Source organism: Apiospora hydei (genome assembly GCF_038363865.1).
Source record: "Apiospora hydei strain CBS 114990 chromosome Unknown utg000006l_segment0_segment0, whole genome shotgun sequence".
In the NCBI taxonomy this organism is placed as follows: domain Eukaryota; kingdom Fungi; phylum Ascomycota; class Sordariomycetes; order Amphisphaeriales; family Apiosporaceae; genus Apiospora; species Apiospora hydei.
In genome coordinates, this window is record NW_027117365.1 from 3,037,463 (window position 1) to 3,054,811 (window position 17,349).

The 17,349-nt window shown below is 55.0% G+C and overlaps 8 protein-coding genes across 8 annotated transcripts; 5 read left to right on the forward strand and 3 right to left on the reverse strand.

Moving 5' to 3' along the window:
* Positions 1-768: 768 nt before the first annotated feature.
* On the forward strand, positions 769-1,576 carry PG997_008159 (Thioredoxin; the record flags this gene model as incomplete). Its single annotated transcript, XM_066812474.1, has 3 exons — positions 769-905; positions 1,120-1,224; positions 1,378-1,576. The coding sequence occupies 3 exons, from the start codon at positions 769-771 to the stop codon at positions 1,574-1,576; spliced, it is 441 nt and encodes a 146-aa protein (XP_066667816.1).
* A 1,107-nt stretch (positions 1,577-2,683) lies between these two features.
* PG997_008160 (spindle assembly checkpoint component mad1) lies at positions 2,684-5,116 on the reverse strand (the record flags this gene model as incomplete). The annotated part of the gene is made up of 3 exons (XM_066812475.1): positions 2,684-4,061; positions 4,103-4,881; positions 4,991-5,116. The coding sequence occupies 3 exons, from the start codon at positions 5,114-5,116 to the stop codon at positions 2,684-2,686; spliced, it is 2,283 nt and encodes a 760-aa protein (XP_066667817.1).
* A 1,839-nt stretch (positions 5,117-6,955) lies between these two features.
* PG997_008161 (uncharacterized protein) lies at positions 6,956-8,587 on the forward strand (the record flags this gene model as incomplete). The annotated part of the gene is made up of 3 exons (XM_066812476.1): positions 6,956-7,146; positions 7,184-8,104; positions 8,179-8,587. 3 exons carry the CDS (start codon positions 6,956-6,958, stop codon positions 8,585-8,587), a joined length of 1,521 nt encoding a protein of 506 aa, XP_066667818.1.
* A 1,047-nt stretch (positions 8,588-9,634) lies between these two features.
* PG997_008162 (uncharacterized protein) lies at positions 9,635-10,393 on the reverse strand (the record flags this gene model as incomplete). Its single annotated transcript, XM_066812477.1, has 1 exon — positions 9,635-10,393. The coding sequence occupies one exon, from the start codon at positions 10,391-10,393 to the stop codon at positions 9,635-9,637; it is 759 nt and encodes a 252-aa protein (XP_066667819.1).
* Positions 10,394-12,063: 1,670 nt separating this feature from the next.
* On the forward strand, positions 12,064-13,073 carry PG997_008163 (Caleosin related protein-domain-containing protein; the record flags this gene model as incomplete). Its single annotated transcript, XM_066812478.1, has 4 exons — positions 12,064-12,262; positions 12,331-12,452; positions 12,519-12,882; positions 12,946-13,073. The coding sequence occupies 4 exons, from the start codon at positions 12,064-12,066 to the stop codon at positions 13,071-13,073; spliced, it is 813 nt and encodes a 270-aa protein (XP_066667820.1).
* Positions 13,074-13,320: 247 nt separating this feature from the next.
* On the reverse strand, positions 13,321-14,245 carry PG997_008164 (uncharacterized protein; the record flags this gene model as incomplete). Its single annotated transcript, XM_066812479.1, has 2 exons — positions 13,321-14,035; positions 14,058-14,245. The coding sequence occupies 2 exons, from the start codon at positions 14,243-14,245 to the stop codon at positions 13,321-13,323; spliced, it is 903 nt and encodes a 300-aa protein (XP_066667821.1).
* Positions 14,246-15,112: 867 nt separating this feature from the next.
* Positions 15,113-15,763, forward strand: PG997_008165 (uncharacterized protein; the record flags this gene model as incomplete). The annotated part of the gene is made up of 1 exon (XM_066812480.1): positions 15,113-15,763. The coding sequence occupies one exon, from the start codon at positions 15,113-15,115 to the stop codon at positions 15,761-15,763; it is 651 nt and encodes a 216-aa protein (XP_066667822.1).
* A 420-nt stretch (positions 15,764-16,183) lies between these two features.
* PG997_008166 (uncharacterized protein) lies at positions 16,184-17,283 on the forward strand (the record flags this gene model as incomplete). The annotated part of the gene is made up of 2 exons (XM_066812481.1): positions 16,184-17,144; positions 17,189-17,283. The coding sequence occupies 2 exons, from the start codon at positions 16,184-16,186 to the stop codon at positions 17,281-17,283; spliced, it is 1,056 nt and encodes a 351-aa protein (XP_066667823.1).
* Positions 17,284-17,349: the final 66 nt, after the last annotated feature.

Genomic DNA, 17,349 nt, shown 5'->3' on the forward strand with positions numbered 1-17,349 from the left:
TTTACCTTCTTCTTGCAGTTTTGATTATGCTCAAACGCGAATGGGGCAGCCTCGTTGTCACGTTGGATTAGACATCCACGGTGGTATTACTAAACGACTCATAGTTCGTAAACGAAAGATGTTGGCCAGATCAACCAAGTATTCAGAGGTGGCGATGGTGATTCCAGAGATTTTGATGCGGATTTAGCAGAGCGGTTGTCGGGCGGCAGTCGGATTTCCGCACCCGCACCCCCGACCGCAACTGATAAGCGGTAAAAGTGACGTGCAGCTGTTTCTCCTGCACAGTAATCAGCAATTACCCAGACAGGACAAATTTTGCTCCCGAGGCTGCGCTGTTGGGAGCAGAGCCCGACCAGGGGTCTCCGAACCAATACAGGGGTCTGGCGATCGCGTCATCGGTTTCTGCACTTCGTTTTTAGCCTCTTTGACAAATCAACGACATGCTCTGCGTCACGTCTTTTCCTTCAGCGACCGACTTCAGCAACTGCCATTCTGACCGCTGTACCGCACTCGCCCAGTACCATCCCACCAGTTAGCCCTGTTTGCCCGCCTGAATGCACTAGAAGCCCCCTGTAGCCCCAGCCGAAACCCGCTAGAAAGAGGATAAAAAAAGGCCATCAATTCAAGAAGCTTCACTCTCTGGACTGAATTGTTTCTGAATAAGCCACCTGCAAACACCTACCTACACCTTTCTCTGCCTCGGAATCCCGGTCCCCATATAAAACATAAAACCCCTCCTCCCGCCTCTCCCACCATCCCACCTTCTCCATGTCAACACCATTCCTACGCAGCACCATTCAGTCTTCTCTCTTGAGACGCAGCATCTTCAAGCCATCTACACTCCAGCAGAACATTCGCCAGTTCCACTACACGTCGCCCAAAATGACTGTCCACAACATCAGCACGTAAGTGTACCTACCTACCTGCCTATTCCGCACAGCTCTCTCTCTATCTCTCTCACTCGCTGAAGCGCGCAAACGCAAGCATTGCTGCTGCACCTGCCCGCCTGCACCCCACTTCCTCGTGTTGCTGGTGGCGCCGAACGCCGGACTTGGCAATCAACAGAGAAGAAGCATGAAGAGGGAAAACATCAAACTGACATTCCGATCCTCAATGTAGTACCCAGGAGTGGAAGGACGCCCTCAAGAACAACAAGATCGTCATGCTTGACTGCTTCGCCACCTGGTGCGGTCCCTGCAAGGCCATTGCCCCCATGCTGGTCAAGTGAGTTTCCTCTCCCGCGTCACTCCCCCTACTCTATATACCCATGACTCAATCTCTGCTTCTTCTGTCCCATTGCGACGGGACGTCGAGCCCGAAATCCTCCATGGAAGTTGGGTAAATAGAAGACTAACCTTTGCGACCCCCCAAAAATAGCCACTCCAACGACGAGCAGTTCAAGGACATCTTCTTCGCCAAGATCGACGTCGACGAGCTGCCCGAGGTCAGCCAGGAGCTCGGCATCCGCGCCATGCCCACCTTCATGCTGTTCAAGGACGGCGAGAAGGCCGAGGAGCTCGTCGGCGCCAACCCCCAGGCTCTGGTTGGTCTGCTGAAGAAGGGCGCCGAGGCTTAGAGCGCCCCGGCCCCTACTACTGCCCCCGCCACCGCCACTGCAGCCCCCGCCTCCGCCGCTGACGTCGCGGCTGCTATCACCGCCGCTGCGAACTCGTCTGGAGGTCTTCCGGAGGGAAACAACTAGTCGTCGAAGGGGGCAGCGGATCTGTCGACACGATTGTGACGAGAGGTCGGCCGCGAGGAGCACAAGCATGAGGGTGGCAGCAGCGCTTGCTGTGGTGGCAGCAAGACTGACACCGCATGAGATGGACCCTAAGATACCCTATCCTCCCGAGGTTTAGATAGATCAGTTTGAAATGCACGCGTTGCGGCCAGAGCTGGCATTTTCGCACGCATAACCAAACACTCATGAAATAACAAAACACATCAGAGAACCCCCATTAGTCGTTGTGTCATCTATTATTGGCTTCAGCCATTATGTCTCACCAGTGACATGTACGGTAGTTGCCCCACTAGCTTGTAATCGTATGCGGCAGAAACACGACAAGACACTCGACCAGTCAAGTATAGTAACGGACATAGCATCCAGTGCATACACCCGATTCGAGCCAGTCCAAGTGTCACTACTTGCATGATGAACTGTGTTCATTCGAATACTATGCCCGTTATCCCCATGTATATAATAAACATGTACACCTGCATCTACTAATTACATGATGCTCTGAACGCAAGTGGTTTAATCCCCTTGATGGCGACAACGCTGCCTTTGGTATAATCGGTACTGTCTGCAAATAATCGATAGGTCTACTTGCTTAATTAGGTATCACATCCAGTAGGATAAGCATCATGCCCAGTGGGATAAACATCATCACGACACTTAATATTATTCCCTAATGTGTACAGGACGGAATGGCATAGGCAGCGCTGTCGCCAAGGGGATAAGCGAGAGTTTATGTCAAAGGTGCTTCTGTGGGACAAATAAGATCGTTTCTGAGATTATGAAAAAATAGCAGTAGGAAGGACATTTTGTCGGTCTTCCCTGCCCAATCTCAAAACTCCTAAACTCCAGCCAGGTATCATGTGATCCATCCGATCAGCCAAAGTATGCTACCTACGGCGCGCATTACTCTATAAAGCAGCATCTACCTCCTACACCCATCATCATCTACTCCTTCTGCTCGTTGTTATGCTGCTCGTAAAACTCTAGCGTCAGCGCGGCCAGGAAGCCCGGGATGCAGCCCTTATCGCGAACCCAGAACTGGATCTGGTCGGCGATGCTGCGGGCGAAGACGCTCTGCGGGCCGCCGCTGACCTTCATGGTGCCGCGCTCGCCATCGAACACGATGCTGTTCTCGTGCTCGTCCGTCTGGCTCGGGTTGAAGACGCTCTCGACGCGCATCTTGCCGTTCGGGATAAAGGTCACGGTCCAGCCTAGCGTGCTGAAGATGGCCTCCTTGAACTCGTTCGACTTGGCGCCCCAGACCTGCTTCAGGCGCTGCGACGTCTTCATCGCCGACGCCGTCTCGCGGTGCGCCTCCTCGACCTCGCGCTTCGCGGCCGCGAGCTGCGAGGCCGGGATCACGGGGAAGGACGGGTTGCGGTGGGCCTTCTGCAGTTGGGTGAGGAGCTGCTTGTTCTCTTCCTTGAGCGCCGTGAGCGTGGCCACCTTGATAGCTTCCCACTCGGCCGTCGGGTTGGAATGCAGAGACAACACCCGCGTCTTGTTCTTCTTCTCGGCAGCCTCGAGACGCTCTCGGAGTGATTGGTAGTCGACTTGGAGCGTGTTCAGAGTCCTGTCCTTCTCTGCGACTTGGTTGAGCAGTGCTTGTCGTTTGCGGTTGAGCTCAGAGATCGTCTCAGATTCCACATCGTCGTCCTCCCTCGGTCGCTTGGAGCCAACCGCTGGCTTAGTTTCACCGGGAACAGCAGCTTCCGCAGAAGAAAGCTCTTCATGGAGAGCCTTGACTTCAGCTTTGTAGCTGTCCATTAATTGCTCCAATTCGGCGACACGGTTGTTTCTGACTTCGTCGACCTTTTCTGGCTCAAAGGTCTCGTCCTCGGCGTCAAAGGTCTTGAGCTGAGCCCGCAAGTACTCGACCTCTTTGGCTGCAAGAGCGCGCTGGCGCTCCAGCCTGGCTCGAGACTTGTCGGCTGGCAGAGCAGATGGCGTGGTCTTGAGCTTTTCGATTTGCGTCTTCAAGGTGCCCATTTCCGCCTCCAGAGACTTGATGATCCCGTCTCTCTCGCCAACCTGCTCCTGGATTTCACCCAGCTTTTCGGTCAACGATGCCGTGGTATAGCGTTGCTCGACAAGTGCGCGTGCGACGTGTTCGGGCGAGTCAAACTCCATCATATCGTCACTGGCATTTCGCAGGTAGGATGTCCAGGCCAGGCGTTCATCTTCGAGTCGTTGCCTTTGGAATCTGGCTTCGGCAAGTTCGGATTCCAGTCCAGCCGCGGCCTCTAGTTTACGCTGCAGCGTCCGCTTCTCCTCTTCTACCACTTCGACCGCCTTGTGGATCTGTTTGTAGTGGCTGAGATCGCTGTGCATCTTGGTGTTCTTGGACTCAGATTCCGGATGTACTGCACGTGGTCTGACAGTTCGCGCCGGATCACAGCAATGGTATCGGCATCGCCAGTTTGCGCCTTCAGACGTAGAACATTTGCTTCGAGATCCCCAATGATCTCGTCCTTTTGGGCGAGCTGCTCTTGAACTTGCTGCAATAACTCATCCCGGGACTGGTTCTCTTTCTCGTAAGCTTCCATCGACTCGCGTAGATTTGAGGCTTGTAACTCGAGGTCGGACATGCGCTTCTGATTCATGCGATCTGACTCTTCCTTGACGGCTTGTAGATCGTCTAGCTGCTCCTGGAGCAACCGGGCCTCGCTCTCTGCTTCGCGCGCCTTCTTCTCAAGGGCTCGGGCATCACGTTCTGCTGACTCCTTCACCTCGGCCAATTCGGACATGACCGACTCGATCCGGCGTTCAACTGCGCCTCGTTCTCCTTCGGCATCTTGTCGCTTGTTGAAGTCTTCATCAGCCTTCCTACGGCACTCGCGGATTTCCTTCTCATGTTCCAAGGCGGCCATGTCCTTTTCCTTCTCGTAGTTGTCGCATTTGTAGTGCATGGCGGCTAGCTCAGCTTTGAGCTCTTCTATCCTTTTGCGCTGTGTCTCGTATTCCTCTGCGTCGGGAGGGGCCAGGTTCTCCTTGGAGCTTTCGCGCGAAGAGGCCCGTACCGATTCGCCGTTGGCCTGACCATGGCGGGCAATGGGTTTGGCGAAAGGAGAGCTAGTCGCATTGTCGGCGCCCGTGATGATGTCGTACTGGGGTTGTGATGTAGAGGCGCGGAAGTTGGAGACCTGGCGGGACGTTCTTTGTTAGTAGCGGTGTCGCGACAGAAAACAGGCAGATTGCGCTCTCCCTTGTTGGGCAACGGAAGAAGACAAAAAAGGACCAGGGTAGACTTACTCGTGATGCTCGAAGGGAAGTTTGTGGTCGCGGCAGAGCATTTCCGCCCACGCTGTGACGGAATTGGCCAGTCATTGATTTGCGCTTCACCGCCGGCCGGGCAGATTTTGGAGTAGAAACAGTCATGTTGAAGGTTGGCTGCTTGGCCACTGACTGTGTGTTTGTTTATTTGGAGAAGTGCAGCGCTGGTGATGGGCTGTGAGTGGCTGCCGCGAGCAAGGTCAGGCGCCACTTTACCACCTGCAGGGGTCAAAGAGATTGATGAACAACGCTTCCAACGCTTGCTTGTTGCTGTTATCTGGTCGGGATTGGTTCAGCCAGAACAAAGGACGGCCGCGAGCCTGGCGTGCACGGACATCCAGCTTCCAGGTTCCTATCGCGTTCTTGGCTCTAGTCGTTCTTATCGCTGTGGCGCTAGCAGTTTATCGGTGTTCAAGATGGCGCTAACCGTAGCTGGCTTATCCAGATGCCGCTAGCCGTATAGAGCTTATCTTAATGACGCTAGCACGTTGGCGTTCTCTCTCCCAGGACGTAGATGGCCTGGGAATCGTACTGAGCCTCCTTCACTCTTTGAATAAAACCACGAACAGATCCAAGAGCACGTCGCGCGAACAGGGTTTGGCGTTCGAGGTTGGGAAGGGAGAATTGATGCCTTCATGCTCAAGTGAGCAGGAAAGAATGCGTCAGCCCCTTTGCTTTGCAACCCGACTCGATGAACAAGCTGCGCGACAGTCGCCTGGAATGTTTGTCAGCACCGGTGATCAAGCAGGATGGACAATGGATGCGCACAAGTGATGTCGCCAAGCTCCCTTGCATGTCCGCCAACGGCTGGACGGACACCTGGTGGTCTTTTTTCTTTCAGGACAAACCATGGCTGATGACATGATGCCACCAAGACATTTGGATGGCATATCACTGTTCAGTCTGACAGTGCTTGGGTAGATACGTACCTGCAGGCAGGTATGATCTCCCCCCGTTCTGTTGATCAATGGTCAACATGAATGGCACAAGCGAGTCAACTTGTGCATCTTGGTGATGAAGCATGCATACATGTATCCCAAGTACAAGCACACACGCACCCACGCTACAGTCAGTTCCGCTGCTGCGTGCCTTATGTCCGACTGTTGAACCCTTGTACACTTGTACGGGACGACTCACGTCACAATGCACCAAGTTCCTGGCTGTCAGTGGGGCCCCTAACGGGGCTAGACCCGGGTGCGGTCGCCCCGTCGCATGGCCATTGGGGCCGCTGGTTGGCTGCTGGGCCTGGGATCAAGCTTAACAGCTACGTAGCTGAGCTTCCTGCCCCCTACCCCAAGCTCGCGGGTAGGGTCGCCGAGCCTTAGAGGAATTAGTGCGGTCATCAGTGTGTGTGTGTGTGCAGCGCATCGTCAGATGTTAGAATTTGCTTCACTACCTCCTCCGGCGACATCATTGAGACTGTCCCCACCGTTCTGCACGTACGGACGAGCCCTCACGATCTTGACACCTCGACGTCGAGGCACAGAGCCATATGGCTGATTTCCCGAAATAATACTAGGGCGGCACCTGCTGCAGATCAAACTGCTTTTCTCCCAACCTACGGAACGGAGCACATCACACGCCATCCACCTCTCACTTCCATCTAGCCGGGCGTAAATACTTACGCTGCCTGACCACACACCGCGGATATTCATACACGCTCCTTTGCCGTGCGACTAGGTTACCGGTTACCTTATTGCCGCCATATTTTGCGTCTAGACTTTGCGCGCGTTCCGGTCTCTTTCCACCGGTGTTCTGCGCGCACTCCGGGTTTCCTCTAACGTCAACACCACTGTCCACAAGTGTTCTACACAACCCCCGTGTTCCTTCCTCTACGCCAACGCTTCTTTCCTCCGGTGTCTACGCTCACGCCCCTTTTGTTTGGTGTTTACGACCTGACCTCTTCTTTCCGTTACCTGCAACCCGGCCTGCCTGCAGCAGAAAATGGCGCCGGCAATGCTGCACAAAGGCCTTCCGGCCGCCGGTCGAGCACTTGCACGTCACTCCGCTGCTGCTGCAATCCGCTCCAACACGATTCGGGCTTACCAGGTTACCGCCTTCCCGGTTACTGCTACGATCCACTCCGCGGTTACCCGGGGAGCACCCCGTATTCCCGCACCAATTCAATTCTCTGCGTACCTACGGTACCTCGACCGACAACAACAATAAGAGCACTGGTTCGGAGGCGGCAAAGAAAAAGGAGGAGGCATCTGAGGATGCTACAAAGGTCGATAATGCAGAGGTTACTGCCCAGGCTGCGGCTAAACCGAGCCCTCCGCCCTACGACGAGGCTGCCGGTCCGCCTGCGTACGATTGGGAAGAGGACGGCAATTTCAACATCGAGAAGTTTGCAGACCTTCCCTACACCAACTTCGGTGTCAATCAGCACATTGTAATCGAGAAGGAGTTCAAGGAGTGCTTGCGCCAGGTCTTGTGGCAGTTCCGAGCTCCGGTCCGCTATGCTTTCGCTTATGGATCCGGCGTCTTCCCGCAGTCCAAGAAGGGCAAAGACATTGCAACCGAGGATCAGATGAAGTTGGTCCATCCCAAGGCCCCATTGCCGGTCCAGAAGGCTCAGAATGGCGAGCCGAAGATGATTGATTTCATATTTGGTGTAACTCACACCCAGCACTTCCATTCCTTGAACATGAACCAACATCGTGACCACTATTCATCACTTGCTTCTCTTGGATCTGGTGCGGTTTCCTTCGTCCAGGACCGCATGGGTGCTGGTGTCTACTTCAATACCCACGTCACTGTCGATGGTCTTCTGATCAAGTACGGCGTGGTTTCTCTGGACACACTGAAGAAGGATCTTCGGGATTGGAACACACTCTACCTTGCTGGTCGCCTCCACAAGCCCGTCAAGATCTTACGTGACGATCCTCAAGTTCGCATGGCCAACCAGATCAACCTCCTGGGTGCCGTCCGAACTGCTCTGCTTATGCTGCCTGAGAAGTTCACTGAGCATGAGTTGTATGCTACGATTGCTGGCATTAGCTACCTGGGTGATCCGCGCATGGCTTTCCCGACCGAGAATCCTCGCAAGGTTGCCAACATCGTCGACCACAACATGCAAAACTTCCGCCGCCTGTATGCTCCCTGATTGAGTCGCTCCCCAACACGGAGTTTGACGACCCTGCCTGCAAGACACTCGATTGGATCAGTACCGAGAAGGACCGCGTCATGCCGATCCGACAGGACATGAACCCCGTCAAGCGCGGCAACATGGTGCGCCGTCTGCCCAAGGAGTTCCGCTCGAAGCTCTACTTCAAGTACCAGGAGAAGTACAAGATCCCGCAGCTCGACTTTGACAAGATGATGGACGAGTCGGCCAACGAGGACACCAACTCGTTCAAGCGACAGCAGGGAGGCAGTTTCGAGCAGCGCATCGCGCAGGACAACCCCGATGAGCTCCGTGCCATCGTCCGCTCTGTCATCCGCAACACCATCAAGTGGCCCAGCACCACCCAGAGCCTGAAGGGACCACTCACTGCGGGCTTCCGCAAGACGTTCCGCTACGTCGGCGAGAAGATCGGCAAGTACCGCCAGGGCTCCAAGACGGAGAGAGCATAGCAACGTCTCCGCGAGGAAGCACACTGGACGGGCGTAGCGATGCGGATCATGTGGGACCGGATCACAACAGGCCTCTGGTATACAAGCCTGGCTGTGCTCTGGGTACTCTCCGTCTACGTGTGGTACGTCATTTTCAGAGACATTGGCATGTGGGTGGTGACCATGCTTGGCTTGAAGTAAGGAAGGAAGGGGCCTAAATGAATTCTTGCAAATAATTGGAAGGCCTGTAAATAATTGCTAAATAACGAATGAATCAATGATGAACAAGAACTCTATCTTAAGCGACTTTTGCAATTTCTCGTTGGAGTAGCTGTCGTTCCTTCACAACCTGCCGCTGTTAAATTGATGCAAAGTTATATTTGCTTCGAGATTTATTCACATTCCTCCTGGCATCCCAGTGGTTTCTAGTGACACGCATACTAGGCACACAATAAAGAAGACGCGAGTAAGAGCGGAGAGGTTCTTGGTGATGTGGCGACAGTGAATATCTCCATCATTGCCGCGCAAAGCCTTTGCAAAATAGGGCATCGTAAGGGTGCCAAGATGGCCCAAATTCGGGGCGAATCGAGGTGCATACCTTGCTTGGGCTTATAGTCGTCTTCCCATCTCGGTTCATGTTGATAGTTGAGCATCCTCATGGGCAGATAACACCGCCGTTTTTCGGTACAACATCGGCCAGCACGAGTTACGCGAGCAGGCGTTCCTAACCAACTTCAATCAATTGCTGGATGGCGATGCGCAAGCTTAATACAATTTACTCGACGATTCCATCAAGGAAAAGATGAAACTGGACCTTCGATTCGGAAAATAAGCAGTCGCAACACAATAGCGCATTTACTGCAAAACTATGTCCGACTCAAGGGCGATCATTTGTAGGTGGTGATCAAGATTGAAATGTGAAGTGTAAATCATGATCTCGAGTATTAATTGTCATATTGCTTCGCTATGAATTACATCCCGCTATGTAGTAAACGCTCTCCTTCGTATCGTATAAACATTCATCGTGTGTTGTTGTACATCGGTGGTAGCCAGAGTAGGCAAATCAATCTACCACTTCTTCTTGGCGTAGGTGGCGACCCCGTCAATGACCTTGTCGGTGAAAGTCTCGTCCTCCTTGTTGTTGCTGTTCTTCTTGTCGTTGCTGCCGCCGCCTAGCATGCTACCGAGCATGCCACCGGCGCCGGAGCTCTCGTTCTTGCGGCCGTTGTCGTCGTCGTAGCGGCCGCCGCCAGAGCTGCTGCTGTTGTTGTTGTTACCATAGCCGCTGCTACCGGTGCCGTGACTGCCGCTGTTACCGTAGCTGCCACCGCCGTTGCCGTGGCTGCTGTTGTTGTTGCTGCTGCCATAGCTGTCGTTGTTGTTTCCGTAGCTGCTGCTGCTGTTGTTGTTGTTGTGGCTGTTGTAGCCGCCTCCAGTGCTGTTGCCGTGGGAGGACGAGCCAGTGCCGTACGAGTTGTTGTTGCGTCGGTCGTTGCCACCGCCGCAGGAGCTGGAGTTGCCGCCGTAGCCGCTGCCCTCGTTGTCGGAGCGACGGCTGTTGTTGCCGCTGCTGCCGTACGAGTCCCGCTCGGGGCCGCCGCCCCCGTAAGAGGAGGAAGTGTTGTTGTTTCCGTACGAGCCGCCGTTGCCGGAGGAGCCGTACTCGTCACGGCCGCCGGAAGAGGAGCCGTACTCGTTGCGGCCGGAAGAGGCGCCGTATTCAGAGCGGCCAGACGAACCGTACTCGTTGCGGCCGCCGGAGGAGCCATACTCTTCACGGCCAGAGGAGCCGTAAGAGGAGCTGTTGTTGTTTCCGTAGGAGTTCATTTTGGATATGGTATTATTGAGCTGATGTGTTTATAAGTGGAAAGTGGCTTGGAGGAGTGGCCGTGAAGTAGTAGAGGCTGTAGATGATGATAGACGATGTTGTATTAGGATGATGATGCTAAGTTGATTGAGATGAGGGAATGAACGCGGTAATTGATGCCCTTATATCCTCGTTTTCTCCTGGCAGTCACTTGCAAACGAGCAGGATGACTTCATCAGGAATTCCGTCACTTCAGTCTGACTTTGCTTCAGCCAAGCCGCACACGCGTCCCTGGCAAGGGGAATGTGAAGTCATCGCGCACCCACCTTGGTTGACTTGTTCTCTGTCGGAAGGTGCCATGCTACATCGTATCGCGGAGGTGGATGCTCTGCGATCTGCATTTCGCATGAAGGCAGTGAGGCTGTACGTGCCGTGGCAGTCGTCAGCTCACCGGGCAGGAATCAGTGTCCTGCTGCATTCCACCCCAGCTAGGGGTCCAGCTGGCAATTGGGGTGGCGATCCGGTATTCTAGAAGCAATTCTTATGACGGCTGGCTGGCTGGTGTGTCTAAACCGGAGAGCACCCCGGGCCACCAGTGACAATGCGAGGCATGGCAGTGCGGGTAGACGGCAGCTACTACCGAAAATCAAGTTTCTGGGTCTTTCGTATTGCGTTGGCCGCGTTCGTATTGCACGATTCCAAAGATAGATTACCCACCCATCGCCAACGATGGACCAAGGTATCGGCTATCCGGGTTTCCCATCTTGTCGTCTGGTGTGGCCGATCTGCTGGGATAAGGCGATTTGCTAGAGCCGTTCCTGGATTTCTTGATACCACCCGTGGGCCCCGTCCCAGCAGTGACGTAATGTGCCAGGAGAGCTAACCAAGCTCCAACAGGGGGTCCGTCTGAACAAAACATGCCCATGGTTCCAGATCGAGGCGTTGGTATTGACCAATTGCCATTGTCTTAAACCTGGGCATTTCTATACGATGGGATTATGAATGAAAATCCGATGGCTCTGGCGCTGTGTTGAAGACAGTTTGCTTCTACCGGCTGGAACTACTTGCGTGCGCCAGGGCTAGTGAAGAATAAAGCACTGGACCCCGCGCCCCCAACTGCACAAGGGAACTTCGCCAAATCTTCAACCTTAATACTGCCCCCAGCGGTCTCCTGCAGGCTTTCTTGATACAGCGCATTCCTTGAATCTCCGTTCCCATCGTCTCCCAATTAAGGTGAACTCCGGCCTGAAAACACCTCAATTGGAACGTACAGCTCTGCAGAGCACCATGTTGGGGACACTCTTCGTGATCTGGGGTAGGACGGAGACAGCTCGAGGCACCGCTTCTGCGTTAAACAGACCAAACGCGACGAAGGACTCACTAAAAGCTCTAGGCGCATTCACTAACCAAGAGTTACTATCACGATTCACCTGACGTTTATCAGCCCGTTTTCATAGACGATGTTTCAATATATTGCGAATAAGCGACATAATTCACATGTGAAAGTGCTTCTGCCCAGGTATCCGTTGAAATCATGCGGCCCAGGGTGACTCGTATGACGTCATGACGTCGCTTCTGCGTTCCCTCGGGAATTTCTCTTATAAACAAAGGGGTAACTCCTACCTTTGAAGCCTCTGGTTTTGAATACAATCATATTCGTTTTCTAGTTCGTATTCGCTGAAGAGTCATCATGGAGGGCACTATGGAAACGTACGCCGACGCCGTGAAGCTGGACCCGTCTGAGACGGAAGTCTTGCTCGCGAAGCCAAAGCACGCAGTCACCAACGGCGTCGCTCCGCCAGTCGTCGGTTCCATTCCTGAAGTGCCCGTCACGATGCAGCGAAAACCGTTCTTACAGCCGGAGGACGATGAGCGGCTTCCACACACAGGTTAGCATACGCCCAAAATCAGTTACTGTGGAGGGGATCAGGGGACAGTTGCTTACATCGCATCCCAGGGACTGCACGCGCCAACCTCGCAGCGACCTATGAGAAGCCCTCGGGGACGACAGAGGGCGGATGGGCGGAGAAGCACCGCGACCAGACCGTGCTCCAGCAGCACTGCGAGTTCTTCGACACCGTACGTAATACCCATCTACATATTTACCCTGCGACTCCAAACTAACACATGCGCAACCCCAATCAGGACCGCGACGGCATCATCTGGCCCCTGGACACGTTCCGCGGCTTCCGCGCCGTCGGGTTCGGCTACCTCCTGTCGCTGCTGTCGGTCGTCATCATCCACGGCAACTTCTCCTACCCGACGGGCAGCAGCTGGCTGCCGGACCCCTTCTTCCGCATCCACCTGGCGCGCATCCACAAGGACAAGCACGGCAGCGACACGCAGACGTACGACGCCGAGGGCCGCTTCGTGCCCCAGAAGTTCGAGGACATCTTCGCCAAGTACGCCGAAGGGCGCGACTACCTGACCGTCTGGGACATTGCCAATGTGCTGCAGGGGCAGCGCGTCATCATGGACCCCATCGGCTGGTTCGGCGCTTTCTTCGAATGTATGTTTCCATTATTCTTTGGCGATATGCGAATGATCTCATATATACTGACTTGACTTCTAGGGCTTGCGACATACCTGATGCTTTGGCCGGAGGACGGCAAGATCACCAAGGAGGATATCCGGCGAGTGTATGATGGCAGCATCTTCCAAGTCATGGCCGACCGACGGGCCAAGAAGAACAAGGAGTAGGGTAGAAGAAGATAGGAGATGGAAGTACAAGAACCTTAACTAGCGAGACCCATATACCCCCTCATAGATCGTTCTTTCAATGGCAATGATTTACAGTCAATACACTTTTGCCCGAGACCGCATCACCTGGAGCTTCTAACGGAACTTCCATTTTGCGTCTCAGAGTCATCAATACGTCCAAGTATATACATATGCACTTGGTCTAGGTCTAACAAGTGGTGTTGCACAAGTCACAAGCTACACGCTTCTACCCCGACCCAAACGTCTCGCCCCCGCCCTCCAAGTACGCCGCCTCCTCCTCCGTCGTCTCCCGACCCAGCCACTTGTTCCGGTACGGGTACCGCCCGAACCTGCGGATGATGTTCATATGCCTCTCCCCAAAGTCCAGACTGTTGCGCAACGACCCCGCGGCCGCCGCGTCGCCCGCCTCCTCCGCCCGCGCGATCTTCTCGCGGATGTAGACGTCGAACGCCTCGTGGTCCGCCAGGTCCTCCGAGTGCATCAGCGGCATGTACAGCCAGTACCGCTGCACGTCGCTGAAGCCCGGCCCCGCCAGCACGTCCCGGGCCCGCGCGTCCTGCGAGACGGCGCGCGCGAGGCGGTCGTAGTGGGCGTAGATGGGGCCCTGTTCCTTCCGGTAGACGTTGCGCGACAGCTGGTCCAGGAGCAGCACGATGGACAGGGCGTTCTTGCCCGCGGCGGCGCTGTCTTGGTCCTTGCCGTACTGCGTGGCGAAGGGGCGCGCCATGTCCGGGTAGTGGGCGCGGTCCTCTTGGACCGTGGTGAACTTGGGCAGCGCCAACCGATGGGGTCCAATCGAGTCCAGGGCCTCGGCGCCCGCGGATTGGCACTGCGCGTCGAACTCTTGGCCCCCGGCGAACCAGCGCATCGCCATCTCCTTGGTGGGCGCGGTGCCGCCGACGGCGGGCGGACATGCCGCCGAACCAGACGTCGTTGATGGACTTGTAGAGCGAGGCGTTGAACACGCGCGGGTTCAGCGAGAATCCCCGTAGCGGCGCCGCCATGTCCGGGATGTCGTCGGGGTTCCTGGGACTGCTGCTGCTGCTATTATTGATTCCGCCGTGGGAGATGGCGGCGTAGACGGCGATGAGAATTATGGGTAGCAGACCTAGCCAGACCACGGTCCGGGGACGAGGGAGATCGGATGGCATTGTCTCTGTCGACGCAGATGGCGTGGCGATGCTAGTTTATGCTTAAGAGTGGATCAATGCTTGATGAGGGCAGGCACGGGCATTCGGGGATGCTTCAGCTCTTTGGGCAAGCCTTGGCTTAAATGCTGACGCTATTCTACCAGCGCCGTTTATTCTACCTATGTACTTTGGGAGCTCCCGCTCTCCGAGATGATCGGGATTGGTAATCGCATTATACGGAGTGACCTGCTAGATTAGGTATTCTCATATCATTGACTTTGCATCCCAATGAAATCTAGCGCCACCCACCAATCCCATATTCCGATGGTCTTCTACGTCAGACAAAGCGGTTTAACTTGCTGGCTATGTCTGCATTCCTCAGATAAGTATAAAATCTGGTGATCTACAGGAGTATCTACATCCGACTCAATAATATGGACGGTTTGCATTTGCACTGACGACCTCTCAACCCCCAAATTGCAACAGGGACACGGCTTTCATTCTTTACTCTTCTGCCTTGGAGTATCCGAGACCTTTGACTGGATAAAGACTCTTCAAACGCTATATAGAAACGGCCAATGATCCAATGTGTCATTCCAAGAGACCATATAGAACCTACAAAGATCCCCTTTCATTATTGTCCAACCATGTCTCACAAAGAGCAAAGACATCTGCCAAACAATGACAAAATACACCCCTGGCGCTCATAAATCCCAAGTAGGACCCATGACTGGAAAACAAAGTGATTCAATATATTGTGTAACACTTGCCACAAGAAATTGTTTCCATTACCAGAGGTGAGTAGCACGAAGTCGGACCTGGTTTTGCTGACTTTGTTTCGAGTGCAGAGCATTGATAAAAGTCTCGCACCGTCGCCAGTTGCCCATCATGGCCGTAGCTGTTGCCCCTCCTCCTCTCCCATTCGAGTACACGCCGCTGCTCAACCCGACCCTGCCGAAGCCGCACTACCACGCAACCATGAGCAAGCAGCTGACTATCGTCATTCCGGAGCGGCCTCGGTCGAGGGTGCTGCAGGTGCAGCCGCCGCCGCAACAGCGAGGGGACGAAACGAGTTCTTCATTGACTGACAATGTAAGCAACACCACAGTATCTATCGACAGCTGCCCGGACAACGGCAACGAGGACAATGACAGCACCCGGTGTGCTTCTTCGGCCTCGAGCTACTGCACTTGCGATTATCTCAGCCCCCTCTCGCTGCACTGTGAGCACTGCATAAGAGATGGGCCGGATCACGCGCCACGTCACCCGCGGCAACCGCGACGCAGCCGCGAGCGTGACTGGATGGCCACGATGGAGGAGGGCCAGCTATATACCTCCTTTTCCCCGTATATCGACGAGCGGCAGCGGAGGAGCGTGTGGGCGCGCTGCACCGAGAACGAGGGGATGCTGGCCTTCCTCGAGTTCATGATCGTGCTGCAGATGCGGCTGCTGGCGATGGCGGTGCCGACTTCGCTCTTGTTCATTCTTTTGTTCGTGTGGTATGAAAACAGCGTGGACTTTTCGGTATTCGGAAGCTAGGTTTGTCTGTTACTCTTTTAGATAGGTTTCATATGTTATTTAGTTCATTTTGGCTCGTATTCTGAACGGTATCTTGGACGGCGTTATGACATTTCGACGTGCCGGCGCAAAGCATGAATCTGCCGTTGTCTGGCGTAGCATTCGTACGCTGACAACTGAGCCGTCTCAGTGGGTGGCCTCATAACTGCAGGCCAGGGAGCGCTAAATTACAGGGGGCTAGTCCAATCGGGGCGCACCCTATGACCCCCGAACTTGATTGACTGAATGCAACCAGGATCGACCATGGCATCATAGATTTCAATACAACAAAAGGTCATTTGATTGAAACAATAAAACAACGTGGTTTTCTAGTTGCTCGGGTCTATTGGAGAAAAGACACATTTATACGTGTATGTATATAACTACATGAGCATAACGAATATGAGTGCCCAAGACGAGAACCCAACATTCAACATTAGCGACCGCGCCAAGCTACGATCAACGCTGCTGCAAGCCACTGACGAGCCTGTCCTGATCCACCTCAACGCCGACACTACCTGGCTGGTCTCCCTGCCGTACCCACCCACGGCCTCCGCCACGAAGCCGCTCGCAGGTAGTGGTCGTAGCAGTGGTCGCAGCCGCTTCAACATCCTGCTGGACCCGTGGCTGCAGGGCCCGCAGTCGGACGTCGCCTCGTGGTTTTCCACTCAGTGGCACCTGGTCGCGCCGAGCGTGCAGACCATCGACGAGCTGAACCGCTTGCTGGCCGAGGTGGAACTAGGCGATGCGAAGAAGAAGGCGGGCGAGGGCGAGCAGCCCGCGTCGCTCATCGATGTCGTCGCCATCTCGCATGAGTTCACGGACCATTGCCATGAAACCACGTTGAAGGAGCTGCCGCGGGAGACGCCGGTCTTTGCGACCGACAAGGCCGCGGAGCTCATTCGATCGTGGAAGCATTTCGACAGCGTGATTACGACCCCGGGCTTCTCGTCAGATGACACGGCGGACTGGCGGAAAGTGTTGAGCGTCTCGCCACTTCCGGACTGGGTTGGGATCGGTCGGGTCATCACGGCTGGCAATGCGCTCTACTACCACTCCGCTATCATGATCGCGTTCAAAACCGCGGGCACAGACAAGACGGAGGAGAACAATGTTCAACCCGACAGCACGACTGCCGCCGCCGCCGCCGTCATCTACTCGCCGCACGGCATCAAGGCGTCGGACCTCGCTTCAGTGAAATCGGCCGGGATCGAGACGCGCGCCCTCCTCCACGGCCTCCACGACGTCCGCATCTGGATGACGAAGCAGCTGAACCTGGGCGCCCTGAACGGCCTGGAGGCGGTCCGCGCGAGCGGGGCCAAGTACTGGATCGCGACGCACGACGAGGAGAAGAAGGGGGCGGGTTCATCGCGCCCCTGCTGCGGCGGACCAAGTACACGGTGGCAGACGCGGTGCAGCGCGAGACCGAGAACATGGGCGACCAGGCGCCCGAGTATCAGTTCGTTGAGCTGGGGTCGGGGGATGCGCTGGTTTTGGCGTGAGGGCTTGGTGTTCCCATAGGCTTTGTCACATTTGGATCTACATGGGGTTTATTCGATATATTCGCA